Source organism: Berghia stephanieae, chromosome 3 (assembly GCF_034508935.2).
Source record: "Berghia stephanieae isolate SIO BIC M18660-M18661 chromosome 3, UCSD_Bste_1.3, whole genome shotgun sequence".
Classification (NCBI taxonomy): domain Eukaryota; kingdom Metazoa; phylum Mollusca; class Gastropoda; order Nudibranchia; family Aeolidiidae; genus Berghia; species Berghia stephanieae.
In genome coordinates this window covers 348650-371302 of record NC_088362.1, presented here as the reverse complement: position 1 = coordinate 371302, position 22653 = coordinate 348650, and the positions used below count along the sequence as shown (strand labels likewise).

Genomic DNA, 22653 nt, shown 5'->3' with positions numbered 1-22653 from the left:
ACCTTATCATTCAATACGCAATATATTCATTGTTTATACGCAGTCCGTAGGACTGGTAGCACACTTCCTATGAGTTTTGAACATGAAAGAAGAGGAAGATGTGACGTTATGACTTACCTGTCCGGTTGCTCCAGTGGTTATTTTATTTATTGTATTAGATCCTTATTCTTTATACCTCAATCTTTACGGTTGGTTTTAATCATTTCTCTCTCTCTCTCTCTCTCACGCACAGAAACATACACACTCTCTCTCAGACACGCAAAGACACACACGTGGTGCCTATATATGACGCACATACACCATCACACACCCACATACACCATCACACCCACACACACACACACACACACCCACACACACACACACTCTCTCTCTCTCTCTCTCTCTCTCTTTTCCATCACCAACTTATTTTTTGTGATGGTGGGGGAAGGGGGAAAAAACTCTCTCAGCCTTCATGTCTTAGAATATCTCAGCCCCCCCCCCCCCACCCTCTCTCCAACTTCAATTAATTTTTAACTACCGTGTTTTGTCTGTCGCCTGACGATGGCCTAAAACCGAAACGCCTTGTTTTTGAATTGTGTCATCTATGAGTTACATATTATTTTCGTTATATACGAATAACTTATCCGAACCAGCGTCCCTAGCCCTTCGGTCTTGTGCCATGACGTAGAAGTTAGACGTCTTTTGCAGTTGTTCCAGGTGACTATAAAATTGTTACTGATGCTTGGATTTGGTGGGAGGAATGTGCATCTCAGGACTTCAAGAGGTTGACATTCAAGCAAGTGGTGTGTTACTGTTTCATTGGGGTGTTGACATAGGGGACATGAAGGGGACGCGTCTTTTGTCATTTTGCATCTTGTTTTTTAATTGTTTCGTTTATGAGTCCCATATTTTCGTTACAAACGGATAAAAAGACAGTAGGACAATAATATTATAATAGTGTCACCAAAAAATGACCATGGTGAATACAGACTCTCTGATTAGTAATACAGGGAGCGGTAATACGAAGAACACCCTCTTTATGGACCGTTCCAAAAAAAATATATGTCTGTGTTGATGCTACTATCGAAAGAGTGGTAATGGGGAGACTTCGGATGGGAACAATACCGACAATGGACGTTTCGGGTACAAACCCTTCGTCAGCACAACATTAAACAAATGAACGTGGAAAACTAATAAAATAAGGAAACATAAACAGCAGTATAACTTGTGTGTCACGAGCCCAGGCTTCAGGGCAGCCCATAGAGAATACAGCTAGTCTGTGGGGCAGCCCCCACTGCTCTCTCCTTCAACTGTGTTGATGAAATTTGTCATTTCGCTCATATCTGTGCTAGTACCTGGCAATATGCGGCCACAAGTTCCCAGATAATGTTTGAGGAGAATTGTCAGATTGTCATTTTAAGTGCCATATAAGTTATTTTAATAAATAAATAAATAAATAAATACATTTACTACTTTTTTTTGTTGTTGTTGACATTTTGATCCATGAAAATCCATTTTGCGTTTTGAGACTTTAAAAACATTTTCGCTAACTACATTTTTTAAAAATTGAAAAGCACAACACTCTGAATATAAACCGGAACAAATTACTCTTAACTTTTACATTAGTGGCTTTCTGCAGGAGACACTTGATCCTGCATCCGACTGCGCTGGAAATATTGAATAATTTACATCTCCATTTGATGGAATTCAGATGTACTTAGCGATTTCATCTCGGAATGGACAGATAAAAATTTTGATAAATATTTGTTTTTCTTATCTCAAATTAAATATTATGTATTCGATATAAATATACACATTTTACATATTTTCATCGATATAATTGAAGACCATTTGAACAGTTTATTAAATTACTATACCAGCTAAAGGTAGGCGGATAAAAATAATATAAGGATTTATATTTCTAAATTTTAAGACATTTGATTGAACGCCCAGTTGACTAACATTTGGATAAAATCAATTAACTGTTTAGCTACTGTTAGGCTACTTTTGGAAAAAAACAAACATCTGGCTACTTTTTACCTTGGTAAAATTTATCATGGCTGACTTGACCCTAATCACGAATAAAATTTGACAACCTACAAACATGGAGGGCTTTTCCGACTTTGATCAAAACTCAACAGAAGTCAGTTTATCTGACTTCAGTAACTCTGATTTTTTACAATTCGACGAAGATGAAACTCTGGAAGATATGAGTAGTATCACAAGAGTTTGTGTAACCGAGGGAGATGGCGATGAAGAGATGATGGTCAGTGTTACTGATGATGAAGGAAATGTTTCGCGTCATATCAAACATGAAGTAGGAGATGAACACGCTCAAAAAGATATTGGGGAAAGACATCATGTATCTTTCACAGACGCAGATGATAACGGGTGAGTTTCAGCTCGTACAATTAGTTTAAAGCGCTTCCTTTGTTTGTCTTAGTCTTCTTAGCCTTAACCTCGGCCTTAGCCCATTTCTCATTTCATTTTCTGATCTGCTGGACAGACCTGACTCTGACACTCTGACTCTGCTACAACCACTGCCTACTTCTGGTTCTACTACTTTGAACATAACTCGATTCATCTCATCTATAGCCTATAGTCCATTTAGATAACCACCGCCTGTGATTGTTGACAGACGTATCGGCACTGTTTGGGGGTTGATGTCCCAGACGAAAAAGTAAAAGCTGTCATCTTTTTTTGGGTGTTTACATTGGAGCTTGGCCAGATATATTTGCTTGGTTGTGTGAAGCAATTTATTCCTTACATTACGAACTACTTTCGAATTATTTATTTGGGTATCTATACTATATTAATATTAATATTAGTTTGTTGTTTTTGTTGTTGTTTTTTGTTTGTTTTAACACTTGTTTAATTCTTGTTTCTTGGTGTGCTTGCTTAAAAATAATTTCAATTCACATAATAATAATAATCAAATCCCGATTTCTTCAATTTTCAGTTTTGGTGTTGCTTTTCTATTTTTGTTTATTATTTTTTGATCAACACACGTAATTACTTATACTTTGACATGCATGTCAATTATAATGACACTTAGAATCTTCCATTTTGTGAGGTGGATAAGCTTTTAAACACTGTGTTTTCTATTACTTTTAGTTTTAGATATAAAAATAAAAGCCATATAGAGTTGTGCTCTTAGGACCCTATTCTACTTCTACCCTAATTACTCATTTTCTTCTTTTTTTCTTTTTTCTCTGCGCGTCTCATCCCAATAATCTGTCACTAATTGTCCAATTTGAGATCAGTCATAAAATTGTCATTTATGATAATTACATGCGCATTATTTTGAGAATAATTATAATTCTTTCTTTTTCACTCCTTATACTTAATAATTCAATTTATCAATTGTTATAATTTTTATTTTTAATTTGACTAATAATAGAGCTTATGTCTGTAGCTATCGAGATCGGACCCAGTTCCAAGGTAAATATAAAAGATGGCTTCTCGTCAGGGACATCCAACCCCAGTCAGTATGCATCTGTCAGTAATTTCCTTGTTTATTCAGGGGGATTACAGAGGAATTATTCACAAAAAAAGCAAACTCCCAACCACCAGCAATTTTCCCAAAATAGTGGTTAGAATTAGAATTAACAAATTATAGAAACAAAAGTAGTCCAATAAAATTAAGAGGTAGGTCGGTTGTGAAATTTATTATGGTGGGGGACCGATTTTCTGATTAACGAGTTTCTCATGGATTGGAAAAACAAAGGCATCAATGCCAGTTGATGATGTTTTCAGTTTCAAATGTTAAAAGCATGCATTTTATTGATGCCATTTGGCATGAAAAACAAACTCGATTTGGCATCTTAGCATTGTTTTTAATATTATGGATACATTTTAATTATACCTGGTGCATCGAGAGACAGTTCATGAATATCCCTGCAAACTTTCATTGAAATTGCTAGATACTCGGATACTATTGTAATTTACTCATCATATTACTTGTCAAAACAAGAACCTCATACTTTTATCATTTTTCACTTAACCCTAATTTGGTCCCATATTTATCATACATGAAAAGGATTTACACATAAAATAAACTAATTTCTAGACCTTTAAAATGATATCCAAGGCTTGTCATGTATTTTTTAATTGACACAAATTCATTGAATACCAATAGCAGTCCAATTCTACTGCAAAACCCAAACTTTCCCAATCGCCGTGAGATGCTTGCTGGGAGGCAGCAGAGAGATCATAGATTCTCTCTTTAAATTTGACTAACATTTTCAACAGAAATAAATACATCACAATAACTCTGGAACTGTTTGTTGTAGAGAAATAAATATGGTATCAAATAGGATGTGATTTCAATTTCCATCTATCTGATTGGGTCAAATTAAGATGTTTACCTGGACTGCTATCAATCAATTTGTGTCCCATGCAGTTCATCATCACATCATCCTCATCATCATCATCATCATCATCATCTTCATTCTCATTCTCATCCTGATCCTCCTCTTCCTCCTCCTCTCCTTCTTCTTCTTCTTCTTCTTCTTCTTCTTCTTCTTCTTCTTCTTCTTCTTCTTCTTCTTCTTCTTCTTCTTCTTCTTCGTATTGGGTAGCTAGGTTTGTTAGAACTGGTTGAAAGTAATTTAAAGAATAGTGTCCTAACTTTTTAAAGCATTAAAAAAAAAATTATTTGTATCTTTTTGTTTTAGATATATTCAGCACACAATTTCAGAAGATGAAATAATGATGAGAATAAATCCTGGAAAGAATCGATTACCCAGCAATCCTTCACATGCTACATTAACAGTGGAGAGTCAGAATAGAGAGACAAGTGCAAAGGAAATTACCAGGTAATAATAATAATAACAAATCACTTGTATAGAATTGATGCTCTAAGGCGCTTTACAATAAAACACGAACTCACAAAGGGAAAATAAAATAAAAATGACAGCACTGAGTGCTTAGTTTGAAGAACAATAAACTAAATTAAGTAAAGTCTTTGAATTGGACTTGAAAGAGTTAAAAGTTGGAGAGTTTCTGGTTGTGAGGGACAGGGAATTCCCGATTTTTGGAGCTGCATTGGAGAAAGATCTGTTGGAAAATGTTGTTCTTGATGTAGACCTTGTAGTTTCGAGTTGAATGGAGATGGAGGAGGATCGAAGATTTCTTGATGGTATATTGACGCTTAAGAGAGATTTGATCTAGTCAGGAGCTTATCCATGTAAGCATTTGTAGGTGATGCAAGCTACTTTGTAAGACATGAATTTACATGATTTTGGCAAAAGATAAATGCTTTTCATGACATTTAGTATCTTTGAGCTTTGTTTTAACCTTGCTAGTGAGGCCAAGGCTTACACATTGTAGTTTTTATTCAGTTCGCTAATTATTGATGTCGACTCTGGAGTGATCTTTCATCACTGGAACCTAACACGGCAGAGGAAGAGGATGAAATATTAGAAGGGGAAGAAAATGAAGATGAAGAAGATGGAGGAAGAGGAAAAGAAAGACTACTTCCAAGGGTAGAGAATGGGGAAGGAAAGAAAAGTTGGGGTTGTAACCAGAACCAGAAACAAAAGTGATAATGTTGATACAATGAGGTTTACAGGTCAGGAATGGGAGGGAAATGTACTCAGATGTATTCATTGCACATTGATTATGACAGTCATAGAAAATTGGAAGGCTGAGTACTATAAGAAGAAGAAAAAAAGAAGTGAAGAAGGGGAAAGAAAGTAGCAGTCAAAAACCATCACATTTTTCAACTCAATTCATGTAAACGGGTGGTTCTGAACCAGTTCACAGAAATCGATGATGCCATCTGCAAGTATATCTAGAGAAACTATACATATATTGTCAAACTCATTATAACACAAATAAAATGCCTTTTTTTTTTCAATTGGGTCAAATGATGCGCAGATAGTTGATTATAATTTTGTTTCTATGATCTTATTATTTTTAGATATCAATGTGCTTTTGCTGGTTGTTCAAGGACCTACAGCACGCAAGGGAACTTGAAAACCCATGAAAAGACTCACAAAGGTAATGAGAATGTAGAATCTCATGGTTTGTAGAAAGTTTTAGCATCAGGATTTCTGTGTTATGTAAACTAATTTGAGATATATTATTAGTGTGAAAATAATCATGGAATAGAATTTTCCTTTGGACATGTTTTTACATTACTCAGTGAAAAAGCAGATTTATAAATCTTAGAACTATTTCGGATATTTTACCACACATTTTTTCTTTGATAGAATGATAGAGCAGATAGTATACACGTACGGTATGTCATTGTTTTATTTCTTTTTAGGTGAATACACATTTGTGTGCAAAGACAACAAGTGTGGCAAGCGTTTCCTGACATCCTACTCACTCAAAATCCACGTAAGAGTTCATACAAATGAGAAACCATATGAATGTGAGTTCAATGGATGTGAAAAGGCTTTCAACACACTTTACAGGTAAGGACATGGATAAGTGAGCACACTGGTGTGTACCGAGCATATAAATCGTGTAGCTAGGCAGGGGGTATTGGATTGGTTGGAAGAGGTGGATGTGAAAAGGCTTTCAACACACTTTACAGGTAAGGACATGGATAAGTGAGCACACTGGTGTGTACCGAGCATATAAATCATGCAGCTAGGCAGGGGGTATTGGATTGGTTGGAAGAGGTGGGCACATAGAGTATTTTGTTTAATGTTTTCGCGACTATGTGTTCTTGTGATAAGATACTTTCTTTCGGATCAGAAGGTCCTGGGTTCGAGCCTCAAATCTATTTGAATAAAGGATGACGATAGAATGGCATCATATTCATTGGTAAGAAGATGGGTGAAAGAATATTCAAAGTTTCTAGTTCATATTATGTGTATTTTCACATGTTGGGGAAACTATTTGGGCAGGTAGCCCTGACTTATTCTTTGTCATGTCTTATGGCATCTCCCTCTCCCCCCACCACCACACACCCACACTTTTTTTTTTCTTCTGTCAGTGAACATGATTCCCATTTTTTTTCTTCTATGGTGTTATCAACGGTGATACAATTATATTTACTATCCCTGACAAACGTCATTGGCTTGTCAAAATATTATTTTCCAAATTAAGTCTTTAGTAATTGATGATACTAAAATCTTAACCATTTTGAATGAATATTTACCTCCCATTACACCAGGCTACGGGCCCACAAACGAATACACACAGGAGATACTTTCAACTGTGAATCGGACGGCTGCACAAAGTATTTCACCACATTGAGTGATCTTAGGAAGCATTTACGTATTCACACGGGAGAACGTCCTTATAAGTAAGTGGCTAAGAATATGTCTGTTGTCATTTATTATTTTTTTTGGCTCCTATAAGATTTCATAAGCGGGTGGTTGGATGGGAGCATCACCCTTGAATCATATACCTATGATGTTCACATAGCTGTACGATCCGATGGTGATGTCGTTTCTTCTTCTCTTTACTAGCCTATCCTGCTTCTTTGGTTTGTGATTGTATTTTTGACAGGGGATATTTTTTTTCTGTAAATCTTCTGCCTGTTTGTTCTTGGTTATTTATAATTTAGCTTATGATATCTTTAGGTTATGATTTTGATTTACATTTGTACTATTTTTGTTAGATTGCTTGTTTTTTTGTTTCAGCGGTCTCTCATATAACCTCAATTGTGTTGGAAGAGACCTAAAGCAACAAACAAACAAAAAAAAGATTTCATAAACAGTATTTAGTAAGAATTAATTTTAAAAATGCTGTAATTATTAAGAAGATTCCTTACTGCTCTCATATGAACCAACTCATTCAGTAAGGAGTGAATATTAATTCAGTAAAGTGAGTGGAGCCATCACTTATGTTGATAATAACAAGAAATGAAGTGAGTAGAAAACCTTGGGGCAATGAGGGCTTGAACCCACGACCTTACTGGTACAGTCGCGGTTCAAGTCCCCATCGTCGCAAAATTTTTGTTTTAATAATGAAGCATTTATAAAGCGCACACTTCCACTCAAAGATGCTCGGGGTGCTATGAAAAAAAAAAAAGAAATCAGTGATAATTATTAGAATATACAATGGACTACTAAAAGGCACATAAAATAAGTTCTGTTTTCAGATTCTTTAAAAAAATTTCAAATGAAGGGCTGGATCTAGTTTTAAAACTTACGCTATTCCATAACCGAGGGGCACTGATACAGAAAGATTTACTGTTAAGTTTGTTTGAAAATTTTCTGACGTTAAGCAATAAAGAGTCAGCAGATCTCCAAGGTTAGCCTGGTTTATAGGGAGAAGTTATTGTCTTGGATGGAAGGAGGGGAAGTTATATGGGTAACAAAGAACCTTAAAATCAATTCGAAACTTTTTTATTCTCTAATGTCTTCTAACACTTTTATACTCACTTCATTTCTTGTTATCATTCAGTTAGACTGAGCTTTAATGTCGATGTTGCAATTAGTTTTCAAAGACAATTAAACGGTTAGGCTGGGTGGGGTTCCTGACCTCCCATAGTGGGCAGGGAGGTACATACTGTGTCTTCTATCCCCTTATATCTGTTTTCCAACATGCTTTCTGTCCTTGTCTTGGAATTTGAATGAGATTGCTTGGTTTTGTCCTGGCCCTGGCTGGAGTCCGGGCTGGGAGGGAAACAGTCAAATGCGTAGTTATTGTTTTGGGAGATGATATTTTTTTCCTTGTAAATCATCTCTCTGTTATGTATTATTATATTGTTATTTTGAATGTAAAATGTTAGTATTTGAGTGTATTCCTCTTTGTTGGATTTTGTGCTTGTGTCCGGATGAGACTTATACTTACTTACCTTACCCGGGTTCCATCTCTTTCCAGAGGTCGGATGTCATGGCTTTCCATCCTTCACGGTCCATTGCAGCCTCGTTACAGTCTGCCATGCGCCGTCCTGTAGCTTCCTTGATGCCATCTGTCCAGGATTTCCTTTGTCTTCCTCTGCCTCTCTTTCCTTCAATTCTTCCCTCCATTATCCTTTTTTCGAGACTATCATGTCTTCGCATATGTCCAAAATATGACAGCTTTTTGTGCTTCACAGTCAAAGAAGTTCTTTTTGTTTTTGGCCCATTAGGTCGAGGACTTCGATGTTTGTTTTTCTTGCTGTCCAAGGTATTTTCAGTATTCTCCTGTACGTCCACATCTCAAAAGCTTCAATACGTTGTTCTGTCTGTGCGGTTAGTGTCCACGTTTCACAACCATAAAAGAAAATGGACCACACATAGCATTTGGTGCATCTCATTCGTGTTCTGATGGAGATATTTGTGTTGTTGAGGATTGCCTTTAGTTTCATGAACGCATTTTTGGCCAGCATTATTCGTCTCCTGATCTCTTTGTCAGACTTTGCATCGGATGTTACCAACTGCCCCAAGTACGTGAACTCCTTTACTTGTTCCACTGGACAATGAGACTTATAGGTGATCTCAAACTAAGTACATTGGTGGTATGCTCTTGGAATCTACATCTGATCCCTATTTGTTCCCAGTTCCCCTTTGTCTTCCTTTCTCTTGGGTGCTTTAATTGTAATTCTAGAACCTTTTACTATCCCATTTTCTTCCTTTTTACTGGCGCTGATATAACCTGAATGTGTTGCAGGTGCCGTAAAACCCTTAAAAACAAACAAAACAAACTATCCCATTTTCTTCCTTTTTACTGCGCTATTAACCTGAATGTGTTGCAGGTGCCGTAAAACCCTTAAAAACAAACAAAACAAATGGTTAGGGCTCATTGTTCTTCAATCATTTCAGGCTTGCAGCTTTGGACATGCTCAGAACACAAAAAATACACCGCACTGGCATTGGCTCTTTGAATAAATCATTGTGTGTAATGCTGTTAATAATTTATCCCTGTTTTTTTTTAGCTTTTATATAGCGCAATATCCACTAAACGTGTCAAAGCGTTTTAAGGGTCCGACTCACAGCTACACTAAATGTAGAACGAGACATGGACCTGTAAAATTTTTCCGACATAGATAACGTTTAGCCAGGGACTATTACACCCATATGGTGGAGTGAAGAAGTGGAAAGAGCTGTCCAACTTAGTACAGTGGATATCGTGCTATGTAAAAAAGGGTTAAAACCTACATGTTCTTCGCTGTCTATTAATTCCCATTTATCATTTATTTCCCAGATGCAACCAGGATGGATGTGGTCGGAGTTTTTCTGCCAATCACCATCTCAAGTCCCACAATAGGACTCACACCGGTATGGAAATTTATTGATAACGTTTTTCACTCCTGTCTTTCCCAAACTATATCCTAAATTTCAGTCCCTATCACGATAAATTTTTGTCCTTGACAACTAAAATGGCTCTAAATAAAAAAAATAAATTTTTTTGGTTTTTTTTGGGCGTGGTGGTTGTGGGGTGTGTGGAGAAGAGGGCTGGTAGTAGGGGGGGGGGGGGGGGGGGAGGGAGAGTTAGGTTTGTCAGACACAACTATGTAAATTAGTTAAATTTTGATATGGAAGTAAATGCAGACTTCAATGCATGCATGGATTCTATTTTAGTGTTTGCTTTTAATTGGTTTTTATTAGTTTTGTATTTCAACCACTTATTTCAGGTTATGATGTGGTGTTCTGTGCTGTGTTGTTCTGTGCTGTGGTGTTCTGTGCTGTGTTGTTCTGTGCTGTGGTGTTCTGTGCTGTGTTGTTCTGTGCTGTGGTGTTCTGTGCTGTGTTGTTCTGTGCTGTGGTGTTCTGTGCTGTGTCTAAATTTAATTCTGCTTTGGAATAAGTCAATTCGTTACTTGTTTTAAATTTTATCTGCAAATTCCACTTTTCTCATTCCATTTTCGTTATAGGTGACAGGCCATTTGAGTGCAAAAAAGATGGCTGTTCCAAAGCCTTTTCATCTAATTATAGTCTCAAGAATCATATATCCCGACACGAAAAGTCTAAAGATTGTGATCCAGAGAATGGTCAAGATATCTGTGATAATATTCCTGCCACGACAAGCAGTCAACCAAATTATAATATTGGTGAAAATGTTCCCTGTGATAGCAACACCAAACCACTCCCCAGTCAGATTCAAGCTGTGATCAACCCTACAAGTCATGTTGTCCCAGGTGACATAACCTCTTGTCCTCAAAATAAAGCTATGGTAAGTCTTTGCCTCTGTGATTTAGCAGTCTATAAATAATTAATTTCTTTATTTAAAAGAGAAATCCCATTGAGGTGTAGTTTGATATATTGCGGGTGGTTGGATGGGAGCATCACCCTTGAATCATATACCTATGATGTTCGCATGGGTGTACGATCCGATAGTGATGTCGTTTCTTCTTCTCTTTACTAGCCTATCCTGCTTCTTTGGTTTGTGATTGTATTTTTGACAGGGGATATTTTTTTTTCTGTAAATCTTCTGCCTGTTTGTTCTTGTTTATTTATAATTTAGCTTATGATATCTTTAGGTTATGATTTTGATTTACATTTGTACTATTTTTGTTAGATTGCTTGTTTTTTTGTTTCAGCGGTCTCTCATATAACCTCAATTGTGTTGGAAGAGACCTAAAGCAACAAACAAACAAACAAAAAAATTTGATATATTAAACGAATGTGATTTTTAGACATGATCATTTTGCACACAAATGCACACAAACGTGTAATTTGATGATCCTTAAATAGAATATGGTTTGAAAGTTGTACATTTGTATTCTCTCAAAAGCAAGGTATATAATATTTGTTTTAACTAATCAAGAATAGGAATGGGAATGAAATGATTATAGTATTTGGAGAAAAAAAAGATAATGATGGTTTAATTGTACTTGTGATTCACCTTTTGCTAACAGTTGTGGCCTTTGTGTTGAAACATATTTATTTAGTTGTGCAAGTCAAAAAACAACATATTACTTCAATGAAGAAGAAAAAGATGAGTTATGTTTTCTATAATCTCTTGAGTGTCAGTGTCAAATATCTCAAGTTAGTTCTAGAATTCTTCAGAGCCATAAGGTCCATGGAGCTGGAGTTTATCCCAGTTACCGTGGTGTAAAACACGTGATTATTGCTTGCTAGCCTCTGTATTGAACACCAAATCCAGAGACTCAACTCAACAAGTTAATTTTAAAAAGATAAAAAAAAGTTACACATTGAAATCGGTCTTCTCGCTTGGTGAGTCAAGACTCTATCATGACGCTTTACTTTGTAATAGTGGATGATGTATAATGGCAAACTGCCTTTGTATTTAACACCTTTACTTTGTAATACTGGGTGATGTATAATGGCAAACTGCCTTTGTATTTAACACCTTTACTTTTTAATACTGGATGATGTATAATGGCAAACTGCCTTTGTATTTAACACCTTTACTTTGTAATACTGGATGATGTATAATGGCAAACTGCCTTTGTATTTAACACCTTTACTTTGTAATACTGGATGATGTATAATGGCAAACTGCCTTTGTATTTAACACCTTTAAAAGAAAAAGAAAAGAAAGAAAAGTCAGCTTTTAAGATTTGTTTACTTTCCTTTATTTATTTATTTTTAATGATAAAAACACACTAGACAGATAGTCTGAAATTCCGATTTTTAAACCCGGAACTCAAGACTTCTGAAGGTATTTCGTCTGATTTTTTTGTGAGAAGAGAGTGGTAGATTTGCTTCAATGAAACTGAGGGATATTTGTATCCGGTAAATGTTCAAATACCAGCCATCATCAATACCACATAAGCCGCATGTTTTTTTCTCCCTTCACAGCCGTCCTTGAATGCAGAGCAACTCCTGAATTCCTTGTACACTTCCCAGCCTAGCATGACCCTCCCTCAGACTTTCGTCTTTCCTCAGTCAAGTATGGCCATACTTTTTTCAATTTATAGTTAGTTTTTATTTTAAACAGCAAGAAGTATGTTTCAAAATGGTAAGGGAAAAAAGGTCCCTGTAATTTATCTGTATTGCATAATTATAAAGTATATAAAAGAAAAATAATGAAAGGAAATCAGAAAAGTACTTTCAACGAAATACGTGTTTTGTTTATTTTGGCAAGAAAGCTTATACTTGGAATATTGATTGATTCCATGAAGTCTCGGGTTTAAGTCTTTTTGACAAGTTGGAGATCGTTTTGAGGTCATCATCTTAGTAAATCCTTGTTTGAAGTAAATGTTTCCTGATCTAACTGGAAATACATTTGTTTATAGTTAATGAACTACAGATAATGATAAGTGGTGCCTGATCTAACTGGAAATACATTTGTTTATAGTTTTTGTACTACAGATAATGATAAGTGGTGCCTGATCTAACTGGAAATACATTTGTTTATAGTTTTTGTACTACAGATAATGATAAGTGGTGCCTGATCTAACTGGAAATACATTTGTTTATAGTTTTTGTACTACAGATCATGATAAGTGGTGCCTGATCTAACTGGAAATACATTTGTTTATAGTTTTTGTACTACAGATAATGATAAGTGGTGCCTGATCTAACTGGAAATACATTTGTTTATAGTTTTTGTACTACAGATCATAAGTGGTGCCTGATCTAACCGGAAATACATTTGTTTATAGTTTTTGTACTACAGATCATGATAAGTGGTGCCTGATCCAGTGGGGACAACCTTAAATTTTAATTTTTTAAAAGCATTTTTAACAATCATAAACCCTTTTAGTGTCCTTAAACACTTAAATCTGTTTTGTTGACCTGGACATTCATATAGGGAGTATTATCTGGGTGGGTTATATCAGATTTATGTGTGGATTCTGGAAGTAGATTCTATTTATATGGTCTATAAAGAGTAAGTTTATTCATTAATATCAGTTATCAATCATATTATTGCTAGTATGGTCTAATTGTCCATAATCAAATTTAGCGCTAATTATCGTTTTTGCAGAATTGTAAACATTTTTTCCAAATGTTCCTCGTTTTGGATCTCCATTGTAGACATTGACATGGGCTAGGACTGGCAGCCCTGCTGATCAAATCATTTCAGAGCATTTGTATTCATACTTTCAATTAGTGGACATTTATTCTATAGATAGTATGAAGTTGATGTCACTCAGGTCTTTGTTTTTGCTTTTTGACATCTGCATTTATGAGTGATTCTCACTAAACTGTATTAACCAGACTATAAACGTTCAAGTTTACACATAGTTTTGTGTGTTAGTCCTTTATACTTCCGGATGGAAATGTTTTGAGCTTCTTAGCCAAGCGCACACTATTTATACGCTTCAAGATCATATTGTTTTATTCTTTAAAATTTTTATTTTGTAAAAACTAATACTTGAAATTATTTAGGTAAATTTTAAATTAAAAAACCCAAAAAACTATTAATTTTTATCCTGGCACTATGTTATGTAATTTTAAAAAAAGTTTTAATCAATACCTGAAGATGCTAAGAGGTGACCTAAAACTTTTTGTTGTTCCCTTCAGACACCAATATACAGGAATTAATCCAGCCTGTGATTCCATTAGAAGCCTGCATCAACCCAGCGGCTAACACGGCCATGGTCAATAACAATGACGCTGCCACTCTCTCCTTACTTACCAACGGGTTTTCACAGGTTGCTAATCACCAGTTACCTTCTGCCACTAATTTAACTCCAACGAATGTGATGTCATTTCCCTCAACAATCACCATTAATAATCCTGAAAACAATATTCAAATCGCTGCTGGACAAACGGTTGTTAACGACATGGCTGGTCCATCATCAACTGTTGAGAATGAAGCAAATTCACAACAAATAACCACAGCTTCTTCAGATTCAGTCACCGCTCTTGTCAATTTACAGAAAGAAGTCATGAAAAACTTTTTTTCCCATCCTGACTCCCTCCTAATCCAGAGTGAGCACGGTGGGCTGATGCAGGTGAACAAAGCTGAGTACTTTTCTAATCAAGTGGTCAATCCAGCCAATACTGGACCTGCTCCCTTGTCACTACAGCAACCGGTTCTAGAAGAAAAACAAGAGATGACAAGCGTGTTTGAAACTCCTGCTCCAATCACAAACAGCGGATTTCCCGTTAATTCAGACATTAAATCCCGTGTAGACAAAATGACTCCTATGACTGGGATGTCGTCCAATATTCAGATGGATCGACAAATGGTTTCCGTCGTTGAAGACATTTCCAATTTAGCTCAAGAAACACAGAAATTATTAGACAACTCTCAAACCCAAACTGTTTTAAATGTTCCTCATCCAAGTTCGTTTAGTACTGGCTATAGCGAAAGTGGACAACAACAGTGTATAAGTGTAAATGATTGTGTTACCCCAAGTGTTAGTAATGTAGTTGTTAACAAAGAGGGAGAACTGCCTGGTGATTTATACATTGCAGACATAAATAAAGACAACTTCATTCATCCCCTGGTCATGGACACAAATAGAGCTGATAGTTCACTTCGCTTGAATTTGAATGGCCAAAGCTCTTTAGAAAATTCAACTCAGAAAATCTCAATGATGGTTGAGAGCAGCAATGCCTCAGGCGAAGGAACAGCTCATTCACATCAGGGGATACCACCCTCGGCATTAGCTTCAAATTTACCATCTACTTCGTCTACCTCGTCTCAACAAGATGTGGGAAGCATTGGCTGGGCAATCGAAAAGGGAATTCCTATCTCAGCCTTTCAAGTTCCCAACCCAGATTCACTCCTTGTTCAACAAGTATATGTCCCCGTTTACAGTAATACAGAGAAAGGGCCAATCATCAACCTTGTTCCGATGAAGATTCTCCAATAAATGAGATGTTGCATTGTATCAGATCATGCCTAAATACACATTGAAAAAGATCTGAAACTAAAGATGTCGTTTTCCTGATTCAAACCTGCACCATCATTTTTTATCAGCACCAATTTATTTCCAATTTCTCACACAAGATCGTCAAAAATGAATGATAGTCGATTATTTCTTTTACTTGCTTGTAATAGATGACAGCATTCGACATGTATAGAACACTTGTGCTTAGAAATAAGATATGAGAAAATCATTGTTTTTAAAGATTTCTCTGGGTTATCTTGGTGGCTCACCGTTACAACCCAGTGTCTCATCTTGTCACAGAAGTCAAACACGATCATTGATCAGACGGGTGGCAGTGATAACAAAAGATTCTAGTCCTGATGTTGTGTCCTTGTGTAAAGCATTTTTCACTCGACTTGGGTGTGAATGAATACCTGACCTGCTGGGGGAATAAATGAAACATTGTGAAGCACAAATTTAGCCTGATTATTCCCAGGAAATGCGCAATATAAATCGTCATATTTTTATGTATTTCAAAAGGCAACTACTTATGTTTTATTCGCATGCTGTTTTTTTTTGGTTTTTTTTTTTGAGGTGTAATAATATTATACGGGTGGTTGGATGGGAGCATCACCCTTGAATCATATACCTATGATGTTCGCATGGGTGTACGATCCGATAGTGATGTCTTTTCTTCTTCTCTTTACTAGCCTATCCTGCTTCTTTGGTTTGTGATTGTATTTTTGACAGGGGATATTTTTTTTTCTGTAAATCTTCTGCCTGTTTGTTCTTGGTTATTTATAATTTAGCTTATGATATCTTTAGGTTATGATTTTGATTTACATTTGTACTATTTTTGTTAGATTGCTTGTTTTTTTGTTTCAGCGGTCTCTCATATAATCGCAATTGTGTTGGAAGAGACCTAAAGCAACAAACAAACAAAAAATAATAATATTATAAGATTTTTATAGAAAATTATTTCACAATGGTTCCATCCCTTGCTTGTGAATTCTAGATGCACATTGAAGGTTAAACACTTTCTTATGATTTTATTTTTAAATTGCAGAATTTTGGTATTTGTCGATAATAGCCCTCAAATTTCATTTTATTTCAAAAGTTTGTTTATTTCATTTGGGTTTTCAATCAAAGTCTTTGATTTTCTGTTTATTTTGGGGTATTTTTGAGCTTTCTACTACCTTTGGCTATATTTTTATGAATTTTTGAAAATGCTTAATTTGTTGAAAAGGGGATTGTTTCCCTTGATTGTGCAAAATAGCAAAATTTCAGTTCTCGGGGCTCGATAACTCTTCCAATTTGTTTCTTTGGGCTCTGAAAAAAATTAGACCAAGAGTCTGGGTAGTAGGCTTTCTGTCAAGGTGATCCCTTCAGTTCTTAGATGTTTACATTTCTTACAGTGAGGTCTCAAAAATGGCATATTATGCATTGCGCAGACATGCACTTTATTTTACGTTTTCAAATCGCCATAACTTTTTTATTTATTAAAAAATTTAAATTATTTTGTCTGTTCTGTTCATCTATCAACCCAACGTTTTCGATAAACACTTCCAGATAACTCCATAAAACAATTTGAATTTAAGTCTGGAATACCATTTTATTATTGTAGACAAAAATTTCAATGTTTCTCGTTTTTTAAAAAAGGTTGTGACATAGTCAAGCTGTCTCATAGTTCATAATTATCATTACCCAGTATTTTACACTGAACAATAGTGACACTATTTTCAAATCCAAATGTTACGTTTATCCCCGACGTGCTACTTTCACGGATGAATTGGTTGGGGAGATAGAGATTGGGGCATGGGGAAGGGCTGGGAGCAAAGATAAAAACTCTGTAGAATTCTGATTTATTTATTTTTCTTTTTCTTCCAGATTTATATTTTGTAACCAAACTTTTTAAAGAAAATTTGTGAAAATAAATTATGCTGTCACTTTACTCAGAAATTGATCTGTTACCAAATTGACTCTCATCCCATCCGTTGTCAAACGTGAATTCATATAAATCAAGGAATAAGTTGTCATTTTTTGGTTGTAACCGGTTTTATTCTAGGAAGTTTTTGAAAATCAAATACAGATTATTTGTAAATCAATTTTGGAAGTCAGAAGTTTCAAAATAAGAGCCTTTCTGTTAAATAGCTAAGACATGGATAGCCATGGCTCCATGGCTCCATTAGATTATCTATGATTATTTTATCTTGTCTCTTTGATCAGTTTAAATACAAAGCCAAATATTTACTATACAGTAGTACAACAGTCATAGCAGTCAAAGTAAATGAAATCAATACCGTTACATCTCCTTTTCTTGAGTAAATGTCAACATGAAATTCAAGCAATTGATGAAGGTCATTGTCAAAGATCAAAGGTTAATAACAACACGCCAATGTCAAAATTAAATATTAATTATGACTATATTAACTGTGTCATTTAAACATGTTTGTCAAGGTCACGATAATGTTGAACGCTTTTGGATCATGAGATATCGCACAATTCAGATCCAATATAAGACTATTTCCCTACCTAACAATAATAACAAAATTTTGCATTCACAAAACAGATGGTTATTGAAAGCCTATCTACTTTCAATTATATGTCTTCTCTATGATCATTATATTAAATAATAATGATTATAATAATAATAATAATAATAATAATAATAATAATAATAATGATAATAATAATGATAATCATAGACTCTTATAGAGCGCATAGTATCCTCAACCATGAGGCTCTTGGCATTTTACATCAACACAAAACAATATAGAAAGTACATGACATCAAAAAAAGACTGTTTTCAAGGATTTCTTGAACACAGACAATGATTTGGTCTCCCGGATGCTCTGTGTAATAGTGTTCTATAGTGTTCCAACCTACTAACAACTACAAGCTATCTCTACAGTGTCAATGGTCAAACTATATTGCTGGGGGGGAGGGGGGGGGGTTCCTGACCTCCCATAGTGGGCAGGGGGGTATATACTGTGTCTTCTATCCCCTTATAACTGTTTTCTAACATGCTTTCTGTCTTGTCTTGGAATGAGATTACTTGGTTTTGCCCTGGCCCTGGCCGGAGTCCTAGCTGGGAGGGAAACAGTCAAATGCATAGTTATTGTTTTGGAAGATGATATTTTTTTTCCTTGCAAATCATCTCTCTGTTATGTATTATTATATTTATTATTTTCAATATATAATGTAAGCATTTGAGTGTATTCCCCTTTGTTGGATTTTGTGCTTGTGTCTGGATGAGACTTATAGGTGATCTCAAATGAAGTACATTGGTGGTATGCTCTTGGAATCTACATCTGATCCCTATTTGTTCCCAGTTCCCCATATGTCTTACTTTTTCTTGGGTGCTTTAATTGTAATTCTAGAACTTTTTACTATCCCATTTTCTTCCTTTTTACTGACGCTGATATAACCTAAATGTGTTGCAAGCGCCGTAAAACCCTTAAAACAACAAACAAATTATATTTGGGTCACTATTCCGTAGTATATATAGATATTAGGATGGGCTTTCCTTGTTCATCTGATCCAAGCATAAAGATAAAGAAATGAACACAATTTGTTTCCCTCGTTAAGACTTGTCTCTTCGGCTACAGCTGAGTTTAGGCAGTGAGTAATTCACTATTCTACGATATAAAAATCAGCTGGAGTGAGATAAACTTGTTGCTCAAATGTTCATTTTATTTTCAGCTTTATTTATTCAAAGATGTATTTATTTACTAAGTTATTAATGATGTACGTATTTATTTATCTTTTTGGAAGTTTTACGTATTACGTTTTTTTTAGTTTACAAATTTGTTTTATAGAAAATTAACATTATAAGTTTATTTTCTCACTGCATTATCTTCCCAAAAAATAATCATTTTACAGTACAGTCAACCCCCCCCCCCTCCCCCCCCTCTTTCCAAAAAGATTTTGGTTGCTTATGATGTAACTACATCTCGGAATCAACTTACAAAAGGGAGTGTGTGTGTGTGTGTGTATGTGTGTGTGTGTGTGTGTGAGAAGAGTCTTTGACTGTGCAGCATTTCCAAATTAGGCATTAACTGTTTTCAGCATTTACACGATGGGCTGAAGATCACAATCTTGCATTTTTATATATTTTATTGGGTCTCAAATTTCCACTATTTTATAGACTGGTCATCTGACCAAAGAGATGTCCTCGACAAAAAGGGACATTTTGATTCACAGGAAGCAGCTGGATGTCTATGACGTGTCTCCTAACTTTTGGTACATGTCTGATGTCTGATGTCTGTCTGATGTCTGTCTGATGTCTGATGTCTGTCTGATCTCTTTTTTATTTCTCCTCTTTTGTTCATGAGGACCTGATAGTAAAAAATATTATATTTAATTTGAAGAGAGAAATCTGTCTCAAATTGTGAAAATTGAAAAGATTGTAGACCTTTTAAGAAGAAGACAATGCCAAGGAAAGGAAAACAGAGGATGCCGACTATTTTCAAGAAATGAAGTGCGTAGGAAAGTGCCAGAAGACTACAGAGAATAAAAACTTCCCGGTGGTGATGGGGGCTCGAACCCACGACCTTACTGGTACGACAACTCTGCCTGGCTGGGGAGATTGTGACTCTACCGTATGAGCTATCCACGACCCTGTAGCAACATCGATTAAGGCATTGCATTGTCACCCAGAAGGTACCAGGTTCAAGCCCTGCTTCAGGTGCTTCAATTTTTATCTTTCATCGGGCAAGATTATTAACCCTAAATTTGCTCACATTGGACAACAAGGTTGATTCCTGTTGATATCAGGCCGTTGTTTGATGGACTATTACTATTATTGTGTTCCTTCATGGATTGCCGAGCCAAGGGTATTTGACCAGAAAAGGCTAATTTTTTACTCTTTGGTATCGACTGATACACATCGGTTGATTTCTGTTTTTTAAAAATTAAATAAGGGATAGATAGATGTATTTTATTTATTAACACATATTTTGAGATTTTGTTTTGAATTTTTGTTTTGTTTTGTTAGGAATAAAATGAAAGGTTTTTTTTTTTAAATAAAGAAAAATAAAGGTAGAAATATTTTATTCTTTTGCTGATATTCTCAAGTGTTTTGGGGATTTTTGTGAAGAAAGTCAGGATTGAAACATTTTGTGCTTTAATTTATATTCCATTTAATTTAAGTAAGATAAAGATAGTTTAAAAAAAATTAAATCTGTATTATCAGTTTTGACCGGTCATTGAATTCAAATATGCCTTCTTTTTTAATTTATAAATTGTGATGCACATAATTCATTGTCATGAAATGGGGCTGTGGTTATTGTTCACTGGCAAATTAGTTATTGTTTTGAATGGTAGAGTGTATATATATATATATATATATAATATTATATATATTTATATATATATATATATATATATATATAATAACACAGTGTGTTTTGAATGGCAGAGAGTGTATATATATAATAACAGGGTGTTTTGAATGGCAGAGAGTGTATATATATAATAACAGGGCGTGTTTTGAATGGCAGAGAGTGTATATATATAATAACAGGGCGTGTTTTGAATGGCAGAGAGTGTATATATATAAAAACAGGGCGTGTTTTGAATGGCAGAGAGTGTATATATATAATAACAGGACGTGTTTTGAATGGCAGAGAGTGTATATATATAATAACAGGGCGTGTTTTGAATGGCAGAGAGTGTATATATATAATAACAGGGCGTGTTTTGAATGGCAGAGAGTGTATATATATAATAACAGGGCGTGTTTTGAATGGTAGAGTGTATATATATATAATAACACATGTGTGTTTTGAATGGCAGAGTGTGTATATATATAATAACAGGGCGTGTTTTGAATGGTAGAGTGTATATATATAATAACACGGTGTGTTTTGAGTGGCAGAGTGTGTATATATATATATATATATATATATATATTAATAATATATATTAATATATATATATAATAACAGGGCGTGTTTTGAATGGTAGAGTGTATATATATAATAACAGGGTGTGTTTTGAATGGCTGGGTGTATATATATATTATAACATGATGTGGAAGAATTAAGTTTTGATAGTAGAACGCATTTTTGTCTTATTAATTGTCATCGTCATTTATAGCGCCAGTAACAACGGTCGTCAATATTATTTCTAATGACGTAGAAATATATATATTCCATTTTGTATATATATATTTATATTTATTTAGATTTCACCTATTGTTGTCATTGTTGAAAGAGGAGAATGTTAACACGAAAAATGAGTTTTCTATTCATTTATGAATTAAGGATATTAAGTTTGTTTAATTTCCAATCAGTCCTGGGTTGACCTGAAGTGCCAATGCCTTTGTGTCAAAGGTCAAATCCACTGTGTATGCTATTATATAGCAACTAACATTATGTCATATTTCGACATAAACCTTGTTATTGTTTGATATGATTTCAGATCGTAGATATGATTTTTTAAGATTTTAAATTCTTTGTTGTTTTTGTTTTGTTTTTGTTTTGTTTTAATTTATTTAAATCTGGTTTGGGTCTTTAGTCCTCCCATAGTTCTGGGTGGGGTTTCTGACCTCCCATAGTGGGCAGGGAGGTCGTTGCTGTGTCTTCTATCCCCCTATATCTGTTTTCCAATTGCTTTCTGTCTTTGTCTTGGAATGAAATTACTTAGTTTTATATTCATTCATTTTTGTTTCAAAATGAAACAAGCACCACTTGATCGATACAGTTTTTTTCTTCTGACATGTATTATTTTTTCCTCCCTCTGTTGCTGATATGGCCTTAAAGTACGTAAAGCAATACTTGGAATTGTGATGTGTGATACATGAAACTTGTGTATTCGTTACGTACATATATTACTCACTGCCTCACAATGGTATTGTATCGGGGTGAACGAAATCTCGAAAAGTCATTGAAAAGTCAAAATGTTTTTGTCATTTTCTGAAACTATTTTCATTGCTGTCGATAAATCATATTGACTTAACTCAAGTTCTTATTTCTTCACTGCGGGTGGTTGGATGGGAGCATCACCCTTGAATCATATACCTATGATGTTCGCATGGGTGTACGATCCGA

At 35.1% G+C, this 22653-nt stretch overlaps 1 protein-coding gene across 1 annotated transcript; it reads left to right on the top strand.

The window, feature by feature from the left end:
• Positions 1–2013: 2013 nt before the first annotated feature.
• Positions 2014–17143, top strand: LOC144966966 (uncharacterized). Its single transcript, XM_078903659.1, has 9 exons — positions 2014–2373; positions 4659–4799; positions 5906–5985; positions 6254–6404; positions 7112–7243; positions 10075–10148; positions 10745–11043; positions 12636–12726; positions 14304–17143. The coding sequence occupies exons 1-9, from the start codon at positions 2087–2089 to the stop codon at positions 15602–15604; spliced, it is 2556 nt and encodes an 851-aa protein (XP_078759785.1). The 5' UTR covers positions 2014–2086; the 3' UTR covers positions 15605–17143.
• The last annotated feature ends 5510 nt before the right edge of the window (positions 17144–22653 follow it).

Coding starts and splice junctions, on each gene's coding strand:
- LOC144966966 (XM_078903659.1), top strand. CDS start 2,087: ATGGAGGGCTTTTCCGACTTTGATCAAAACTCAACAGAAGTCAGTTTA. Junction 2,374..4,658: donor ACAGACGCAGATGATAACGG/GTGAGTTTCAGC, acceptor TTTTTGTTTTAG/ATATATTCAGCACACAATTT. Junction 5,986..6,253: donor CCATGAAAAGACTCACAAAG/GTAATGAGAATG, acceptor ATTTCTTTTTAG/GTGAATACACATTTGTGTGC.